This window comes from Sebastes fasciatus, chromosome 13 (genome assembly GCF_043250625.1).
Source record: "Sebastes fasciatus isolate fSebFas1 chromosome 13, fSebFas1.pri, whole genome shotgun sequence".
Classification (NCBI taxonomy): Eukaryota; Metazoa; Chordata; class Actinopteri; order Perciformes; family Sebastidae; genus Sebastes; species Sebastes fasciatus.
Window position 1 is genome coordinate 11,305,720 of NC_133807.1, and position 19,036 is coordinate 11,324,755.

At 41.1% G+C, this 19,036-nt stretch overlaps 1 protein-coding gene and 1 long non-coding RNA gene across 2 annotated transcripts in view; one reads left to right on the forward strand and one right to left on the reverse strand.

The window, feature by feature from the left end:
- The window catches only part of LOC141781529 (interferon-induced very large GTPase 1-like), a 30,612-nt gene extending 14,734 nt beyond the window's left edge, over positions 1-15,878 (reverse strand). The window contains exons 1-8 of the mRNA XM_074657351.1: positions 15,810-15,878; positions 13,462-13,584; positions 13,109-13,219; positions 11,159-11,290; positions 10,877-10,911; positions 3,207-3,315; positions 2,950-3,081; positions 2,662-2,702 (exon numbers count right to left, since the gene is read on the reverse strand). Coding sequence (XP_074513452.1) covers positions 2,662-2,702; positions 2,950-3,081; positions 3,207-3,315; positions 10,877-10,911; positions 11,159-11,290; positions 13,109-13,219; positions 13,462-13,546 — 645 coding nt within the window. The 5' untranslated portion in view covers positions 13,547-13,584; positions 15,810-15,878. The remainder of the gene's footprint in view (positions 1-2,661; positions 2,703-2,949; positions 3,082-3,206; positions 3,316-10,876; positions 10,912-11,158; positions 11,291-13,108; positions 13,220-13,461; positions 13,585-15,809) is intronic.
- Positions 3,676-4,204, forward strand: LOC141780296 (uncharacterized). The gene is made up of 3 exons (XR_012596609.1): positions 3,676-3,836; positions 3,930-3,990; positions 4,080-4,204. It is a non-coding gene; the product is annotated as an uncharacterized LOC141780296 (long non-coding RNA).
- Positions 15,879-19,036: the final 3,158 nt, after the last annotated feature.

Genomic DNA, 19,036 nt, shown 5'->3' on the forward strand with positions numbered 1-19,036 from the left:
AACCATGCGAATCATAAGCGGGACTATTCGTTCAACACCACTCCCCTGGCTCCCTGTCCTATCCAATATAACCCCCCCACATATCCGGCGAGTAGCATCTACTCAAAGGATGCTTCAAAAGGTCGAAGACTCTCCCCATCTACCAATCCATGCAGACATCTGCAACCCACCCACTGCCCGTCTTCCATCTAGACGACCAATATGGAAGAATACCCCACCAGCCGACTTCACCACCCAATCAGCATGGGAAAAGGAATGGGAGTCTAAGGATGTCCCAAACAAACATCTGGTGTCAGACCCCACCCTACAGGTCCCTGGCACCAACCTGCCAAGGATACAGTGGTCAACTCTTAATAGATTCAGGTCCGGACATGGCCCCTGCTTGGCCAGCCTTCACAAATGGGGCAGCAGCCCAAGCCCATTGTGTGCCTGTGGAGAGGTGCAAACAATGGAACACATCATTGAAGCTTGCCCGCTCCACAGTCTAAAAGGAGGGTTAGACACCCTCCATACAGCAGACCAGGAGGCAACTGCATGGCTCAAGGACTTTGCATTCGCTAAATAAATAAAAAACTGCGCATCTCCAAAAAAGTTAACAAAGACTTGGAGAGATCCTTTTCAAAATTTATTTGGCACGGTAAAAGGCCGAGACAAAAGTTTAGTTCTCTGCAGGTGCCCAAAGAAAAAGGTGGTTTAGCGGTACCCAACATGCTCTTTTACAACTGGGCCTGTCACATTCGTACTCTTTGGACTTGGTTACACTCATATCTTAGGCTCGAAACTTGTGTAGACTCTTGGGCGTGCTCCCCTGAGTCCCTGTGGAGTTTGGTGACATGTGGACCGGAAAAAATTAAAATGAACATTAAGAATAACCCTTTAATTATCAACTCTATTAAAGTGTGGCGGGAGATCTCCGATTACATGGATAGACGAGGTGTCAAATCCATGCTGTCTCCCATCTGTAATAATCAGGAATTTTTACCAGGCTTGAGGCTTTCTTTATTCCACTCATGGCGTGACAAAGGGATTCATGTGATAGGGGACGTGTTTGAGGTTAATACCTTGATGTCCTTTCAGCAGCTTCAAGACAAATTTAATCTCCCTAAAGATCACTTTTTTGCATATTTACAATTAAGGCATTTTGTTAATACACTTGTAAAGCCTACAGAGGACATTTCCATCTATAGTGAGGCAGAAAAGTTTATCCGTGAGCAGAAGGGTTTTAAGCACGGAATATCCCGTTTCTATTCTGTACTTTACTCTCAGGATAAATATGACACGACCAAATTATCACGCAAATGGGAGGGTGACCTGGGTAATGACTACAATGAGGAAGACTGGCGGGAGGCAGTGCACCTGGTGCAATCAACCTTCACTTGCAACAGGCTTGCGGAGATTCAATATAAAATATTACATAGGCTCCATATAGCCCCTGTTACCCTCCACAAAATATCTCGAACCATCTCTCCCATTTGCGGTAAGTGTAACACAGACCTTGGGTCCCATTACCATTACTTTTGGGGGTGCAATCGGATTGCTAGATACTGGAATCACGTAGCCCGAGAACTGAGCGGGATCTTTAAGACTACAATAAGAAAGGATCCAGGGTTATTTTTACTGGGTTTGCCCTCTAAAGTAGTTTCTCTCTCGAGAAATCAGTACAAATTGCTGGACAAACTTCTACTCCTTGCTCGTAAATGCATCCTGCTAAAATGGGTGAAAGACACTCCACCCACAGTAACTTTCTGGTACAGGGAGATCTTCAACGTACTGCCACATGAAAGGATGAGTGCAGTCCTTAGGGGTGTTGAGGGCTCATTTATTAAGATCTGGAACCCTGTCCTGGACTATATACCATCAGAGCTCAAACACACTCTGTTGAAAGGCCAATACCCTTCAGGGTGGAAGCAAATTATGCCTAGTGCCACGTAAAACATAAAATATATTTCTAGGATCACCGTTTACCATTCATGAGAGTCTGAGGACAATATACTTTACTCTATGAGATACTATCTGCTATTCTTATTGTCTTCTTTTTTCTTTTTTTTAATGTATTTATTTTTATGTATGGGTAGGTAGGTATATGTGTATGTATATGTAGGTATGTATGTGTATATATGTATATATATATATATATATATTTATTTTTACGGTCAGTTTAACCACTGTTATTTTATGTAAAATGTCCCTTTTCACCCATTTTTATAATTCATTTATTTTTATTTATTGGTTTTGGAGGAAGGTGGGGGGGTCTGACTGTATAGAATAACTGTTGAACATAACATTGCTGTGAGCCTTCTGTTCTGAAAATAATAAAAATATGTTGGGAAAAATACACAGTGGTACACCAATTCAGAGACAACAAAACCAAAAATAGAAGAGAAAAATATATGTACAAACTAAACGCAAGCAGGTTTGTAGTTTAGTAAGAAGAAATTAAACTCTGCTGCAACTGTTTTCAACTCATCCATGTGTCCTACCAGATGGTTCATGGGGTCAAACTCTATTCAAGTCTGAACTAACAATTCAAACAGCTCCAATCTTCAGCTGAAGGTTCAGGTGTTAGCGCTAAATTTTGACAAAACTTCCGAAAAATAGGTAGCATTAAAAAAAAGGTATGCTTTTGTATGACAATGACTATTGAGGACCAAAATATCTCACCTTTACCTCTGTTTCAGCTGAACTCTCCTCCAGCTCGTCTCCTGAAGGGTAATATAACAGCATGCAGATTGTAGGATCAAACAGTAAATACAAAGTTTCGGGTCAGTTAACCATTCCCAGTTTATAAGATTTATCTGCATAGTTTCTTTGTATATATTAAAAAGTGCATTGTTCAACATGATGTATATCCTCTAAACCAAATAGACATAATATGTGTTTTATTTTGATTATAATTATCCAGATTTTGCAGAAATGCAATACAACAATAAAAGAAAATGTAATTCTCACGTTCTTTGGTAACTGTTGAAACGGTCTGAGATGATGAACTTGTGTCCTTCTCTGCATCACTCTCCTCCATGGACCGTTCACTCCTGTTACTGCTGCTTTCATTGCTGAGCTCTTTAACTCCATCAGCCTCTCCTGTTGAAGGGCCAAAGCCAACAAATATCAGTTAGTTAGTTCCCTATTTTATTGACACCATTGAATATGAAATATAATTTTAATGTAAATATCTGTTACAATGAAAATGATCTTTAAAATGGTACCTTTGTCATTGGTTGCAGATGATAATACAGATCTGATTTCAGACTCTCCTCCCACTCTTGTGCTGTCGTCATCCTTGTCTGAGTGTTCGTCACTATTCACTGGACCACACTAATAAAACAGGCAATTTTATATGACCTTTAGTTAACCAGGTTCTAACCATTGTGATTAAGAACCTGAAGATCAAAAATACACAGTGGTACACCAATTCAGAGTACAACAAAACCAAAAATAGAAGAGAAAACAATATGTACGAACTAAATGCAAGCAGGTTTGTAGTTTAGTAAGAAGAAATATAACTCTGCTGCAACTGTTGTCAACTCATCCATGTGTCCTACTAGATGGTTCATTGAGTCAAACTCTATTCAAGTCTGAACTAACAGTTCAAACAGCTCCAATATTCAGCTGAAGGTTCAGGTGTTAGTGCTAAATTTTGACAAAACTTCAGAAAAATAGGTAGCATTAAAAAAAAGGTATGTGTTAAATCACAAGTCCCTAACCCACCTGCAGGCATGGTATAGAATGCACACTTGACTAAACCACTCCCCCGTAGGTTATATAAGTCTGCCCTCCAGGCCTGAACCCTCCCTTTTCCCTCCAAACAATTCCAGGCAGAACAAAGAGAGAGTGATGTGAGTTTAATGTGGCTTTTGTGCCTTTATAATTTATTTGGTTGAAATGAGATATATATTTGAAAGTTAACAGATTGTTTTGTGTTATGTTAGATACCTGAGTTTAATATGTGAAGGAGAAAAGGCAAATTCCAGATTGTGGATGCATAAAGATGTAAGTTAAAATGAATTGACTTATTAATTGTAATCTGTATTATATTTATGAGATTTATAATATCATTTGTTAATGTCTTTTCTTAATAGAAAAAATCATCCACCAACTGCCATCCAACTTCACACCTTGACTTTAATAAATTGTTGGAACGGCTCCCTGGATCCTGTGTTTAAATGTGCACCACATCAGATGTTTTATGAACCAACACCACCACAAGCAACATAGCTTCTTCATGGTCCTTCGAACCGGATAAAACATCTATGTTGGGAAATGGATCCACATGCCGTTTCACCCGAGCAGGAGAGACAGCAGGGAGGAAGGCCACAGCGGGAGAGGATGCCTCCACGGTATCTACAAGACTACCAAACTGAACTCTACGCCAAGCCCCCTCAACAATTAACAGAGTGTGCAGAACCTGTTTCAGAGACTTCAGAGACTGTTTTATTAAGACAGGAAGTAGCACAGTTAAAGGGTATGGTTAATGAATTAATGGGAAGAGTTGAGCATTATGAACAGTCTTATTCAGAGGGAGATTCAGAGGGAGAGGGTGATATACAGTCCCAAGGAGCCCAACACTCACATGAATGTGACCAGCCACTGCAAACTCACACAGAGGCTCAGTGTGATAAAACCCGATCTGAACCTAACCTAGCTGGTTTAGTACCTGCAACGAATCCTGGTAAAATTTCCCAGTCTGCCCAAACACTTTTTCCTTATGTTCATAAGCCCTCTGCCTTTGTAGAATGTGAGCATAAAAGACCTGCTTCAGCCTCCTATACCAGATATGGTTCAGAGCTTCGACCCCAGGAACCCTCAGGCTCATTACCTGTAGCCTCATCAGCTCATGTGCCATTTAATCCAGTATTTTCCTCCTATAGACCTAGTGTAAGCTCAGCCTTACCAGTTTCAGGGCCTGGCCCCTATATCACTTCTATCCATATGCCTGCAATTCAGCCTCCTTCAGTACCTCTACCAACACCTCAAATTCCTATCCACGTGCCACCGGAACGGATGCCACCAGCTACTTTCTCCTATGTGTCTTCTCATCAACTATACCACCCAGTACCATCACAGGGGGTTAGCACAGCTCCAGCAGGCTATGACCCTCACAGTCATTCACCACCAGCCCAGGGGACTTTGCTCCCATCGTATGGAATACAACTCCCACCTATTCCTACAGCCCAAGTTTCGTCAGCCAGTTTACAGCCATCTGCTTACCATCCAAGTAATGTAGCTTCATACCAGTTTCAGCATGTACCTCAGCAGCATGTGCAGCAGCCTCAACCCCAATACTTTGTTTCCCAGCAAGCTCCAGTTTCATATGCCCCACAGCCTACTGGAGTTCCCCTTATTCCAAGCTTCTCTTTACCTGTGGCTCCTGTACAGCAGACTATGAGTTCAAGGTATCCATCACGAATTGAGGGACCCTCATTCCCTTATTTCACCCATAACGACCCTCATGAGTTTGTAATGTTGAAGATGGCTTTCACGAACCTACTACCAGCAGAAGAGCCCGAACTGTACAAATTCCATATCCTGCTGGATCATCTACGCCTCCCCCCTGCTCGCCATATTGCACTCTCCTATGCCCATGCCCCACAACCTTTCACCATGGCACTGGCAGCGCTGAAGCGACAGTATGGACAACCACATCACCTGGCCTTAAAGGAGATACAGACCATATTAAATCTCCCTAAATTGGCCCGTGGAGATGCTGAGGGGTTTCAAAACTTTGCAGTTAGAGTAAGGTCATTAGTGGGCATGCTACAATCACTAAGATCAGGAGAAGGTGCAACAGAGCTAGCCTGTGCTTCACATGTTCAGCGATTGTTGAGTAAACTCCCTGTAGAGCTAATTTCTAACTTTGCCAGACACGCCCGTTCAGCCTCTCCCAATGCTCACTACAACCTAGTGGACTTTTCTGCATGGCTTGAAGGAGAGGCGGAATGCCAAGCAGTCGTAGCACAAGCCAACAACCTTCAAATCGGTGTCCCCCAAATTCAAAGGAAGGATACAAATCAAGGATTCAAGTTTCCGTCAGCTACCATTCTCCACGGGGCAGATCGGAAGCCTTCACATGGACGCACTGCATCAGGACATCAGCCACAACCCCAAACAAGGTATCCATGTGTATACTGTCAGTCGACCTCCCATTACCTGACAAACTGTGAAAGCTTAAAGGATTTAAGCACGGATAAAGTGGCAAAATGGCTGAAGGAACAAAACAGATGTTGGAGATGTGGTAGAACTCACAGAGCAACAGATTGCACTCTGAGAAAACCTTGCCCCAAATGTAATGGCCTGCACCTAGGCATATTACATGATGTAAATAGAACCCAAACAGCATCTAGAGTGTTGTACATGAACCCACAGAGTACGTCACCAAAAGTACTACTTAAAGTAGTCAAAGTAAGACTGTACAACAAGAATAGGACATTTGATACCTATGCCATCTTAGATGATGGCTCTGAACGTACAATGTTGCTACCAGGTGCTGCTAAGTATCTTGGTTTGGATGGAGAGCCCGAAAGACTTGAGCTGCGCACCGTAAGACAGCAGACAGAGACACTAGAAGGAAGAACTGTAAACCTCAAACTATCTGCTGCCTCATTCCCTGAAAGAAAATTTTCAATTGACAGTGCTTTCACTTCCGACATGATCATGTTTGTCGAACAAAGTTACCCTGTCGATAAACTCAAGCAACGCTATCCACATCTACATGGTCTTCCACTGAATCCCTTCTCTAAAGTTCAGCCGCACATCCTCATCGGATCAGACAATCCATTCCTCATCACACCCATGGAGCGAGTCCAACATGGCCCAAAGGGAGCACCAGCTGCAGTGAGGACAAGGCTTGGATGGGCATTACAAGGATCTACTTCTCTTGGTGAGTTACCAGACTCTATCCAATGTCTATTCACATCACAAGCTAACCCCTACGCTGAACTGAAACACCATGTGGAGCAATTGTGGCAAGTTGATACCCTTCCCTTCAGAAATGAAAAGTTGATCACTAGATCAAAGCAAGATAAGGAGGCCATGGACCTTCTGAGTGCAAAGACCATACGAGTGGACACAGATAGAACTGCACGTTATGCAACACCTTTGTTAAGAAAGAAAGGTGCACCTGAACTTAATGCCCCATTTGAATCAGTAATGCCCCATCTCCGCCACACCGAGCGCAGACTTGAGAAGAATCCTGAATTAGCCGACATCTACAGTAATGAGATCAGCAAACTATATCAGGCTGGTTATGTTGCAAAACTCAATGCAGAACAAATTACTGAGTCAAAAGAATCATGGTATATTCCCCATCACTTAGTGGAGCACAACGACAAACATTGTGTTGTATTCAACTGCTCCTTCACCTATCAAGGCCAAGTACTCAATGACCAACTCCTTCCTGGCCCCACTTTAGGCCCATCACTACTTGGTGTTCTGCTCCGTTTCCGCCAACACAGAGTTGCTATGAGTGGAGATATTAAAGGAATGTTCCACCAAGTAAAGCTATTACCGGAGGACAAACCGCTTCTCAGGTTCTTGTGGCGTGACATGAAACGTAAAGAGACACCAACTGTCTACGAATGGCAAGTGCTCCCATTCGGCATAACATGTAGCCCCTGCTGTGCAACATATGCTGTCCAGAAACATATGCAGGATCACAGTAAGGACAATGAGGATGTGGTTGAAACTGTTCTTGAGTCATTCTATGTAGATAATTGCCTGAGATCACTCGCCTGCCCAAATGAAGCAAAACAACTTCTTCTCAAGATAAAGGCTCTGTTGTCAACTGGTGGATTTGAAATTAGGCAATGGGCAAGTAACTTTCCATCTGTTGTTGATCACCTACCAGCAGCTGCCAGGTCAGACAGTGCTGAGCTCTGGCTGAATCAAAACCGGACAGATCCAGTAGAGGGTGCACTAGGGCTCAGCTGGCATTGTGTCTCTGATACCTTGGGCTATAGACACAGACCCGTCTCCTACCAAACTCTAACCATGAGAAATGTGTATAAAGTGCTGGCTTCACAATATGACCCCTTAGGATACATCATCCCATTCACCACTAGAGCCAAAGTTCTGCTCCAGCAGCTCTGGGTGAACAACAAGCAGTGGGATGGATGGGAGAGTGAACTCCCAAACCTGGTTCACATCTCCTTCCCCAGGTGGTATGATGGTAACAACCCTAATGTTTCTTGCAAAGTGACAGACAGAGAACTACACATCTTCTGTGATGCTTCAGAGAGAGCATATGGTTCAGTGGCATACATGAAAACCATAAACCAGATGGGGGAGACTAATGTCTCATTTGTAATGGCCAGATCACGTGTAGCTCCTCTAAAGCAACTGACTATACCCCGCTTGGAGCTATCTGCAGCCCTGACTGGAGCACAGCTGAGTAAACTAATCAAAGCTGAACTGACAGTCCCCATTGACAGAACCTTTCTGTGGTCTGATTCCACTGTGGTACTAACATGGCTCCTATCTGAATCCTGCAGGTATAAGGTCTTTGTAGCCAACAGAATCGTGGAGATACTCGAACTAACCTCAGCCAGTGAATGGAGGTATGTGGACACAAAGCAGAACTCTGCAGATGATATCACCAGAGGTAAGCCACTCAAAGATTTAACTACCACACATCGATGGCATAGAGGTCCTGCATTCCTCCACCTTCCTCCTGGTCAATGGCCCGTCTGTCCTGCTCCTGCTACCGAGCTACCCACAGAGTTGAGGAAACCCCTTTTTTGTGGCTTCACACAACCCACTAAACCATTTGACCTACCTGATCCAAAGGAATACAACACCTGGACAGACCTGATAAATGCCACTTACCAAAAGATGCAAACCTCGACCTGTTATTCAAATCCTGATCCCATCACCAAAACAAGAACCAAAGCAGAAACTGCACTAATCTCTCATGCCCAATCCGAAAGTTTCCCAGAGGAATTTCAGGCACTGAAATCGGGCAAAGAACTTCCCCCACATAGTCGTCTGTTGCCTCTCTCTCCTGAGTTTGACGAAACAATTGGAATTATAAGAGTGGGTGGCAGACTGAGACAAAGTAAAGACCTAGAACCTGATACCATCCATCCCATAGTGCTTGACCCTAAACATCCTCTAATAAAACTGTTGATTAAAGATTACGACGAGCGACTCCTTCACCCAGGCCCTGACAGGGTATTTGCTGAAATACGCCGTGCTTACTGGATCCTCCGGGGCAGACAAGCTGTCAAAAAACATCAGTGGGCATGTACTGAGTGCCGAAAATGGCGGGCAAAACCTGTGTATCCAAAAATGGCTGACCTACCTTCATCCAGGCTGAGGCTATGGAAACCCCCTTTCTGGTCTACAGGAGTAGACTGTTTTGGCCCCCTAAACATTAAATTGGGGCGCCGGGTAGAGAAACGATGGGGAATACTGTTCAAGTGTATGACCACCAGATGTTCCCATATAGAACTGTTAAAAAGTCTTGATTCTGACAGTTTTCTTATGTCCCTCAGGCGTTTCATTGCACGTAGAGGACGCCCGTATGAGCTCCTTTCTGACTGTGGCACCAACTTCAAAGGAGGAGACAGAGAGCTGAGAGAAGTGTTCGCAGCCATGAATCCACAACTGAGAGAACAGCTAGGTAAATCCCAAATACAGTTCCACTTTAACCCTCCAAATGCCCCTCATTTTGGGGGAATGTGGGAAAGGGAAATCAGATCAATTAAAGCTGCTCTCAGGGTTACAGTGGGAAGCCAAACTGTTTTTGAGGAAGTCCTAAACACAGTCCTAGTGGAGATAGAAGGAATTCTAAATTCCAAACCAATCGGATATGCATCTGCTGACATAGCAGACCCTGACCCCATTACCCCAAATCTCCTTCTCATGGGGCGGCGAGATGCTTCTCTGCCACAGGCTGTCTATGCAGAGACCAACTTGCTTGGACGGAGACGATGGAGGCACAGTCAAATACTAGCTGATCGGTTTTGGTCCTCCTTCATCAGAAACTACCTTCCCAACCTACAGGTACGGAATAAATGGCAAAAGGACACCCAGAATCTGAAGGAAGGAACAGTAGTATTGATAATGGACCCCCAGCTACCTAGAGGATTATGGCCTGTAGGGAAAGTGTCACAAATCCTCCCAAGTCACGATGGAAGGACCCGAAAAGTGGAGGTCACAACGAAGGGGAAAAGATTTATCAGACCAGTTGCCCGACTGGTCATTCTCTCACCAGTTGAATCTGACTCCAATGAATAACTTGCGATTTGTTTATTAAATTCAAATGTACCATTTGAAGGGGCGGCTGTTAAATCACAAGTCCCTAACCCACCTGCAGGCATGGTATAGAATGCACACTTGACTAAACCACTCCCCCGTAGGTTATATAAGTCTGCCCTTCAGGCCTGAACCCTCCCTTTTCCCTCCAAACAATTCCAGGCAGAACAAAGAGAGAGTGATGTGAGTTTAATGTGGCTTTTGTGCCTTTATAATTTATTTGGTTGAAATGAGATATATATTGTTTGAAAGTTAACAGATTGTTTTGTGTTATGTTAGATACCTGAGTTTAATATGTGAAGGAGAAAAGGCAAATTCCAGATTGTGGATGCATAAAGATGTAAGTTAAAATGAATTGACTTATTAATTGTAATCTGTATTATATTTATAAGATTTATAATATCATCTGTTAATGTCTTTTCTTAATAGAAAAAATCATCCACCAACTGCCATCCAACTTCACACCTTGACTTTAATAAATTGTTGGAACGGCTCCCTGGATCCTGTGTTTAAATGTGCACCACATCAGATGTTTTATGAACCAACACCACCACAAGCAACATAGCTTCTTCAGTATGCTTCTGTATGACAATGACTACTGAGGACTAAAATATCTCACCTTTACCTCTGTTTCAGCTGAACTCTTCTCCAGCTCATCTCCTGAAGGGTAATGTAACAGCATGCAGATTGTAGGATCAAACCGTAAATACAAAGTTTCGGGTCAGTTAACCATTCCCAGTTTATAAGATTTATCTGCAAAGTTTCTTTGTATATATTAAAAAGTGCATCGTTCAACATGATGTATGTCCTCTACACCAAATAGACATAATATGTGTTTTATTTTGATTATAATTATCCAGATTTTGCAGAAATGCAATACAACAATAAAAGAAAATGTAATTCTCACGTTCTTTGGTAACTGTTGAAACGGTCTGAGATGATGAACTTGTGTCCTTCTCTGCATCACTCTCCTCCATGGACCGCTCACTCATGTTACTGCTGCTTTCATTGCTGAGCTCTTTAACTCCATCAGCCTCTCCTGTTGAAGGGCCAAAGCCAACACATAAGAGTTTGAAAATAGTTTACATCCACAATAGGCAATAGGCTGTTTCTGGTAGAGATGTGCTGGATATTGTTGTTAGCGACTTTAGACGTAATGCATTCATTTAATTTTTATTTAAATCTCGAGGAGTAATTGAGGACATGCCTTCATTTTCAATGATATCCAGAGTACAATTAAAACTGAATAAATACACACACACAAAAATTATTAACAAGAAAACAGACAAAATCAGAACACAGTTAAAAACAGTTACATTAAAGAGTAGAAGAGTTGGTTAACATGGTTTTATATTGACCTATTAGTTCAGTAGTGTAAGGATATAAGTAATATGTAATGTGATATATGATGGCAAGTTATGGGCTTTATAAATAAATAGAAACCAGTACCTGACACATCTTGCTGTTAGAGATGCCCAGTGAAATGTAATGTAATGGAACTGCATATACGGCCTGTGTTAATCCATACAGGAACGGCATAGATGATGTACAGTTATCAGAGCTGAATAGTTGAATTTAAGTTTTGCTAGTTTTATTTATTTTTACACTTCTATAAAACTTAAATTTTCATTTAACTTTATAAGAAGCTGGGAGCTCCCTGCCTTTTTATTTTAAGATAATATTGAAAAGTTCTCTTTTAATTAAACATATGCTTTAAGGCATTCCAACGAAATTTTGTGTTGTCCCATTTTTGACACCAAGATTTAAATTTTTACTGCAAAATATCGGTAATTGGTCTCCTTGACTGCTAATAATCGGCATCGGTCCTGAAAAAAACATATCGGTCGATCCCTAGCCTGTACGTAACCATAGACAACCTGTGAGGATGTGACGTAGTTTATCTGGTGTTGCATCTCCCTCATGTGTGCACTAAACCAAAACGTGTGTGCTATCACGGTAATGACAGTATTTAATAATATCATTCCCTAAGGACAATGGTAGCAGTTGTGACACATGAGGATGTCGAGGTTGTCGAGGTCGTGCCCTGCCCGGTCCCTGGTGGCGGGGTCTCCACTCGGGGTACTAGGACGGTTCACTCTGGAGCGGGCGGCAGGGGGAAGGAAGGCTGGGTCAACTTATTCCTCCTTTTCACATCCAAATCACATGACTGTCTATCCCCAATAAACAGGCCCCCTACCTTGGGTCTGGGAGATGTTTTTCTTTTAAGGGATCATGCCCATGATGGGCCAGCCCTCTCCTATAAGGGTCTGGGGGCGGCCCAAAGCTGGGCCAATCAGTCAAAAAATGAAAATATAAAAAATAAGATAAATAGATAAATAAATACAAATAAAATAATGTATGTGTGTATATGTATAGGAAATGAATATATGCACAAATGCAATTTAAAATCAATAAGTACAAAATTAAACAATAACCTGGTTGACCCTGCCGGACTGACCCTGCTGACCTGCTCCAGAGGTCCCTGACAGTGCTCCCGTTGTGCCTCGCTGCCGATGGACGGGGCTGCACCCCCCTTGACTCCATCATTGTTATAACTGTTATTATTACTCTAATTGTTATTATTATTCTAGCTATTATTAGAATTAAATAATTTATCATTTATTTATTTAGCTATTTCCTTCCCTATGCTTTTCCTTAGATAGCCTTAGTTAACTACTTATTTTTTATTTTATTATTTCATTTATTTATTTTTTTGTTAACTTTTTTTCTCTCCTCTCTCCATATATCCCCCCTACAGACCACACACACACACACACACACACACACACACACACACACACACGTCACTTGGTTCTCTCATCCTATGGCAGAAATGTGTAAACTGGCATGTACTCACTGTTCTTGTCGTCCTCTTTTTGTTGTGTTAATGTATTGTTTTGTGTCTTGCAATAAAAAAAATAGAAAATTAAAAAACCACCAATTAACACAAGTGCGAGTTCAGGTATCCCTGAAACAAAATAAAAACAGAACAACATCAGTATGTAACACTGCAGTAATCAATAAAGCAGCATTGTCAATGTTATACGGAGTTCACACAAATTCAATGACAAAATAAAAGTATATAATTAATTCTCACATTCACATGATGAGTTTGATATGATTTAATACTTCCTCAGTGTTTGAAACTCAACTGAAACATAATCTATAAAATCAATGTTACTGTACATCAATTCTTGTTTCAAATATTACCTGTCTCATTGGCTGCAGATAGTACAGACTTGGTTACAGACAGCCCTCCTCCTGCTGCTGTGTTGTCATCGTTGTCTTCATCCATTTTATCTGCTCTTCATCTTTACAGAGTCGTGCTGTAGGCTTATGACGAAACCATTGAGACAAATACAACATAAACTATTACTGCAAAGGCACATTACCATTCACGCTCATTGAGCTAATTATTTGAGAGGATAAATAAAAGCACTAAATCTTGCACATAAAACATTTTGTGGAACATCCTGATGATTTTGCTGCTGGTGGAATGTTGCAGATATTGCAATTTTTCCTGCATTAATTTCTTTATATTTTGCCATAAATATAATTACACGATGAGCGAACACAACAAGTATTTTTTTGAAAATGACTAATGGAGGGAAATCATAGTAGTATCTTTACCAAGTAACATTGAAACACCCCATTCCACCATAAATTGTGGAAATATCTTCACTTCGGTAAAAACACAAAATTCAGACGCCAGGTGACAATTCAAAATATAATGTAATATAATGCAGTCAGGCTCTCAGGCATTCTGTATTACTTTCAAATATTTATTCTCCTGTACAGAAGATCAACTTGAGTCAACACACACACATAGGTATGATTTACACTTCCATCCTCTTTTATGTCTTCTTTGGGGGAAGTAACCTCTTTAAATGTAGCCTACATGTGGCACCTATTCATATCAATGACAAATTCATTTTAATTAATTAATTTTAATTAATTTATAAACCCCTGGACTTTAACAGTTCATTTATGTGTTTAAGCAATATTTCTGCTCATGTTCAAAAACGTTCTGCACATTCAAATTATATCCCACATATCTGTGTTCTTTGAGATTTCGAGAATAAAGTCAGAATATTTTGAGAAAAATGTTGTAAAAATGAGGATAAAGTCATGGCATTACAAGAAAAAAAAGTCATCATTTTAGAAATAAAGTTAATTTAACTAAAGCTCAGTCATGATGACGTGAAAGGCCGCCAGAATCTAACAGAGCAAAGGTGTGTGTATAAGGGAGGGGGAAGCAGAGACAGCGACACAGAGCTGCAGGTCAGAGGAAAGACGTCACACTGCAGTCCAAACTTTGAACAAGTCAATGTAACTGTAATACCCTATGGAAATGATAAAACATGCACGTATGACTTATAGCAACCTTTTCTATTATTCTTGAAATATCACTTTTTTTTCTCGTATTATTATGACTTAATTGTGTGTGTGTATATATATATATACATACATACACATGTACATACACTTATATTATATATATGTATGTATATAATATATACAGTATATTATATACATACATATATAATATATATATACAGTATACACATATATTTATATATATTATATATGTATGTATATGTGTGTATGTATGTATATATATACACACACACACACACACAATTATGTCATAATATTATATATATTATATATATATATATATATATATATATATATATACAGTAAAATGTATGAATAATATATATATACACACACACACAAGTCTAAGTGTAGTGGTTTTCATATTATGAGGACATGTTGCCCGGTCCCCACTGGCTACTTCAAAGAAATAGTTTGATGGTTAAAACTTGTTTTAAAGTTGAAGATAGGGTCAACGATGTTGGAAAGCTAGCATCATTTGAAAGTAACATGGCCTCAGGAGCTCGTCTAACCCCCCCTCCTCCCCCTCGGGACTCCTTCCAAGGCAACGCCCCAACACACACACATGCACGAGCATCACCGCATCGGAACTGCTTCACAGACACAGAGCGGAGAGAGGACCTCAACTCAACAACGCTACCTCATGACAAGTAACCGCGGCAGTGCTGCTTTTGGATGAGTTTTCTCTTCCATTCTCCAGTAAACTTGTGGCGGCGACGCGCTTTGAGTTCAGGCTGGTGCACGCCAAGGGTAGAGCACGAGCAGGGAGGCAGGGAGGCATCTGATTGGTTCTTTCCAAGGCAGTGATTGGTAGACAGCTCTTTTCCGGTCCATTTTTCAGAGCTCATAAGAAATGGATCTTTGTCAGGGTGTAAAGACCATTTCAACCAATATAACAAATAGTGTATACTGGATAACATCGTCAACACTGCCTTTAAGGTTTTACGGTTTTAGGGGTGTGTGTGTGTGTGTGTGTGTGTGTGTGTGTGTGTGTGTGTGTGTGTGTGTGTGTTTGTGTGCAAGCACTCTTAAAAAAACGTCTTCCTCACGCAGCAAAGACTTATCAAGAAATATCACTATATCAAACTGAAGTTGTTATAAAAACTCTACATGCTCAGATTTTAAGTATGGACACAAAACAGTACATAGTTTAAACTCACCTTTTGTTCCGTGTCTCTTGAGATCTGCCTGGTCTGTGTGGATGAGGCTGCTTTGACAGAAAGTTATCCTGTCCACAACAGAGAACTGATTCTGGGTCTGCCCCTCACAAACCCCTCCTTCCTGCTCTTAAAAACATCTGATGTGGTGTGATAGGGTTACGGAGCTGAGAGCTCCGCATGCACATGACTTGTAAATCAGTGATGACAAACGTGAAAGTGAAAGTAAGACTGCCTCAACTCATGATTTACCCGAAACCACGTGACTTCAGGGAAAGTGGTGTATAGGTTCATGGCGGAAACAGTCAAAGTAGAAATAACTGTCAACTCTGAACACACCAAAATGTAGTAGCCTCTCTAACAATGTATGTTTATTCACAGCTCTATGGAGCTGAGAAACTGCATGCACATTACATGTAAATCAGCAGTGGTGGAATGTAACTAAGTACATGTCATTTTCTCAAGTACTGTACTGTAAAATATATTTTTGATAATACCAGTTTGGTCAGAAGATATACTTTAAACTTTAAACTTAAACTTTATGACATTTTGTCAAATACATACAGCTACATACATCCACCCTGCATACCTATGATTGCTTTGTTGATCTCCTCTTATGTATTGGGCTGTCCAAGATTTCCACTTTGTCAATAGCACTGACCTTAGGTGCAGGAACATTTTTTTAAAAACCCACGGAGATCTTCAGGGTTAAAACTTTCTTCAGAGGAATAAAGTGAAATGTAAAATGCCTGATTTATTTCTTGAGGGTCACGAGTGAGTCCATTACTGACATTAATTTCTGAGATTAATGGAGATACAGAGGACTTGGTGAACCAGAGCATACTGGGTTTGTCACCATATTCATAACAAGCGTGTCTAGATTTCAAAAGCATCTCTTCAGCTATAACTGTAGAGAGATTATCAAATTCAGTTTGAAGGAAGAGTCTCACTTGATATAGTTTAGCAGAGGGATAAGTCTACCTGAATATGAAAAACGATTAGTGATAATTGTTAAAATTGACAACCCCTTTTTTTTACTTCATAAGCTGCATAGAAAATGATTTGTCCTTTAAGATATACACCAATCAGCCATAACATTATGACCACCTGCCTAATATTGAATAGGTCCCCCTTTTGCCGCCAAAACAGCCCTGACCCGTGGAGGCATGGACCTCTGAATGTATGCTGTGGTATCTGGCAGCCGTCAGTAGTAGATCCTTTAAGTCCTGTAAGTTGCGAGGAGGGGCCTCTATGGATCGGACTTGTTTGTCAAGCACATCCCACAGATGCTCGATTGGATTGAGATCTGGAGAATTTGGAGGCCAAGTCAAAACCTCGAACTCCATCCATCCACGTGATGTAAAAGAAACCGTGATTCATCAGACCAGGCCACCTTCTTTAATTGCTCCGGGGTCCAGTTCTGATGCTCATGTGCCCATTGTAGGCGCTTTTGCCGGTGGACACGGGTCAGCATGGGCACCCTGACTGGTCTGCGGCTACGCAGCCCCATAAGCAAAAAACTGCGATGCACTGCGTGTTCTGACACCCTTCTACGGGAGCTGCCATCTAGAGATTTTGACGTCATTTGGAGCCAGAGTCTGCGCACTTGTGATCGTGGGGGGCTGGAGCTGCAGTATCGAGGTCCCGCCCACACATGCCCGAGCCAATCACGAGCCGAGCAGGGCTGCAAATCAACACATGTTCTATTACACAGACTGGTGACGGTTATGGAAAGTTAAAGTTACATCTCCTCTCTCGTACAATTCCCGAGCCTCCGACTCCGCAACTACTTCACACAGAGCAGCTGTCAATCAAAGCTGTCAATCATGATGTCTCACTCCCCTTTTATTGCATCAAATAACTAATTAAAACCAGACTTATCAGAAAAATTAACACTTGAACATCAGCGTGATAAGAACTACCTAAAATGACAGAAGCTATCTTTGGGGAAATGTATTTGATGTGTACTTTGACTTTTATAGTTTGGCCCATGTCCTATCTGCTAACATAGAGGGGGCGGGATTTATGACCTATACTGCAGCCAGCCACTTTTGGGGAGCCGTCATGTCGTTCGTCTTTATATACAGTCTATGATCTTCACCTTGAATCCTGCTGTACTTCTACCAATCCTGGAGCGCTTATATCAAAGTCATGTGACTGACCTCAAGAGGCTTGGCTCACTGTCTTTAGTTAATCTTTTTTTGCACCACCAATTAAAATGATACATTCTACTTATTAGTTACGAAGTAATCTTTCTTACCTCATGACCACCTGAATGATAATTAACCTTTCTGTGCCCCCACAAGTGAAGTGGTACTGTACATGGTCTCATGCCAAAACAAAGTAGACTATTTACACAATTTAAAAGAGTAACTTTGGTATTTTTCAACCCTGTTTTCCCATGTTTTTGTGTCCAACTGACTTATAGGGACAACAATTTCTGAAATTGGTCCAGTATTGAGGAAGAGCGCTGTAGATGGCAGCTGCTCACAAGCTGCAATGTGATTCTATGGGGGCAAGCTGGCATTGTCATTTACATCCACTCAAAGTGCTTGTTTTTGCCATGACAGGCTCTGATTGTTATTATAAGTGTCTGACATTATGGAAAGAGTCAAGGAGAAGTCTTGTTCTGACATCTGGCGAGGTGACAAATAGTGGAATACATCCATGGTGGAAACCAAAGTGCCAGCCAGGCAGAGTTTGTTGTGTTGGAGTGCAGAAAGCGTAGCTTAGTATTATCTAAAAGCTGCCGCCCGTATTTATTTGAGCCAGAGTATACGGATATTAAAATTTCACAACGAGACTTCTCCTTGAGTGGGACTTAGAAACACAATAACAAACAAACCGGATCAAGTGAAAGGTGAGAAAAATTATTTATTTCTCTGTAGGGTCCTTTCCATAATGTTGTCAGACACTTTAGTTTATTAATTAGTTAGTTTAATTTATACATTTTAGTGGACGTAACGTTACATTAATAACTTGTTTCGCGGCTGCCAGTTACAGCGTTTGAAAGAAAAAAGTTGTTGTCCCCATTTGTCACTTTGACACAAAAACATGGAAAAATAGGTTCCAGGTTGAAAAACACCAAAGTTACCCTTTAACAGCTGTTTGAGGGACTTTAATGTAGATTTAACTTTTTTTTCTTTAAAAAAAAAAATAGCAGACATTTCAGAGCAGGCCTTTATTACATCAGCCATATCATTTTTGATAAAAAAAAACAAAAAACTGAT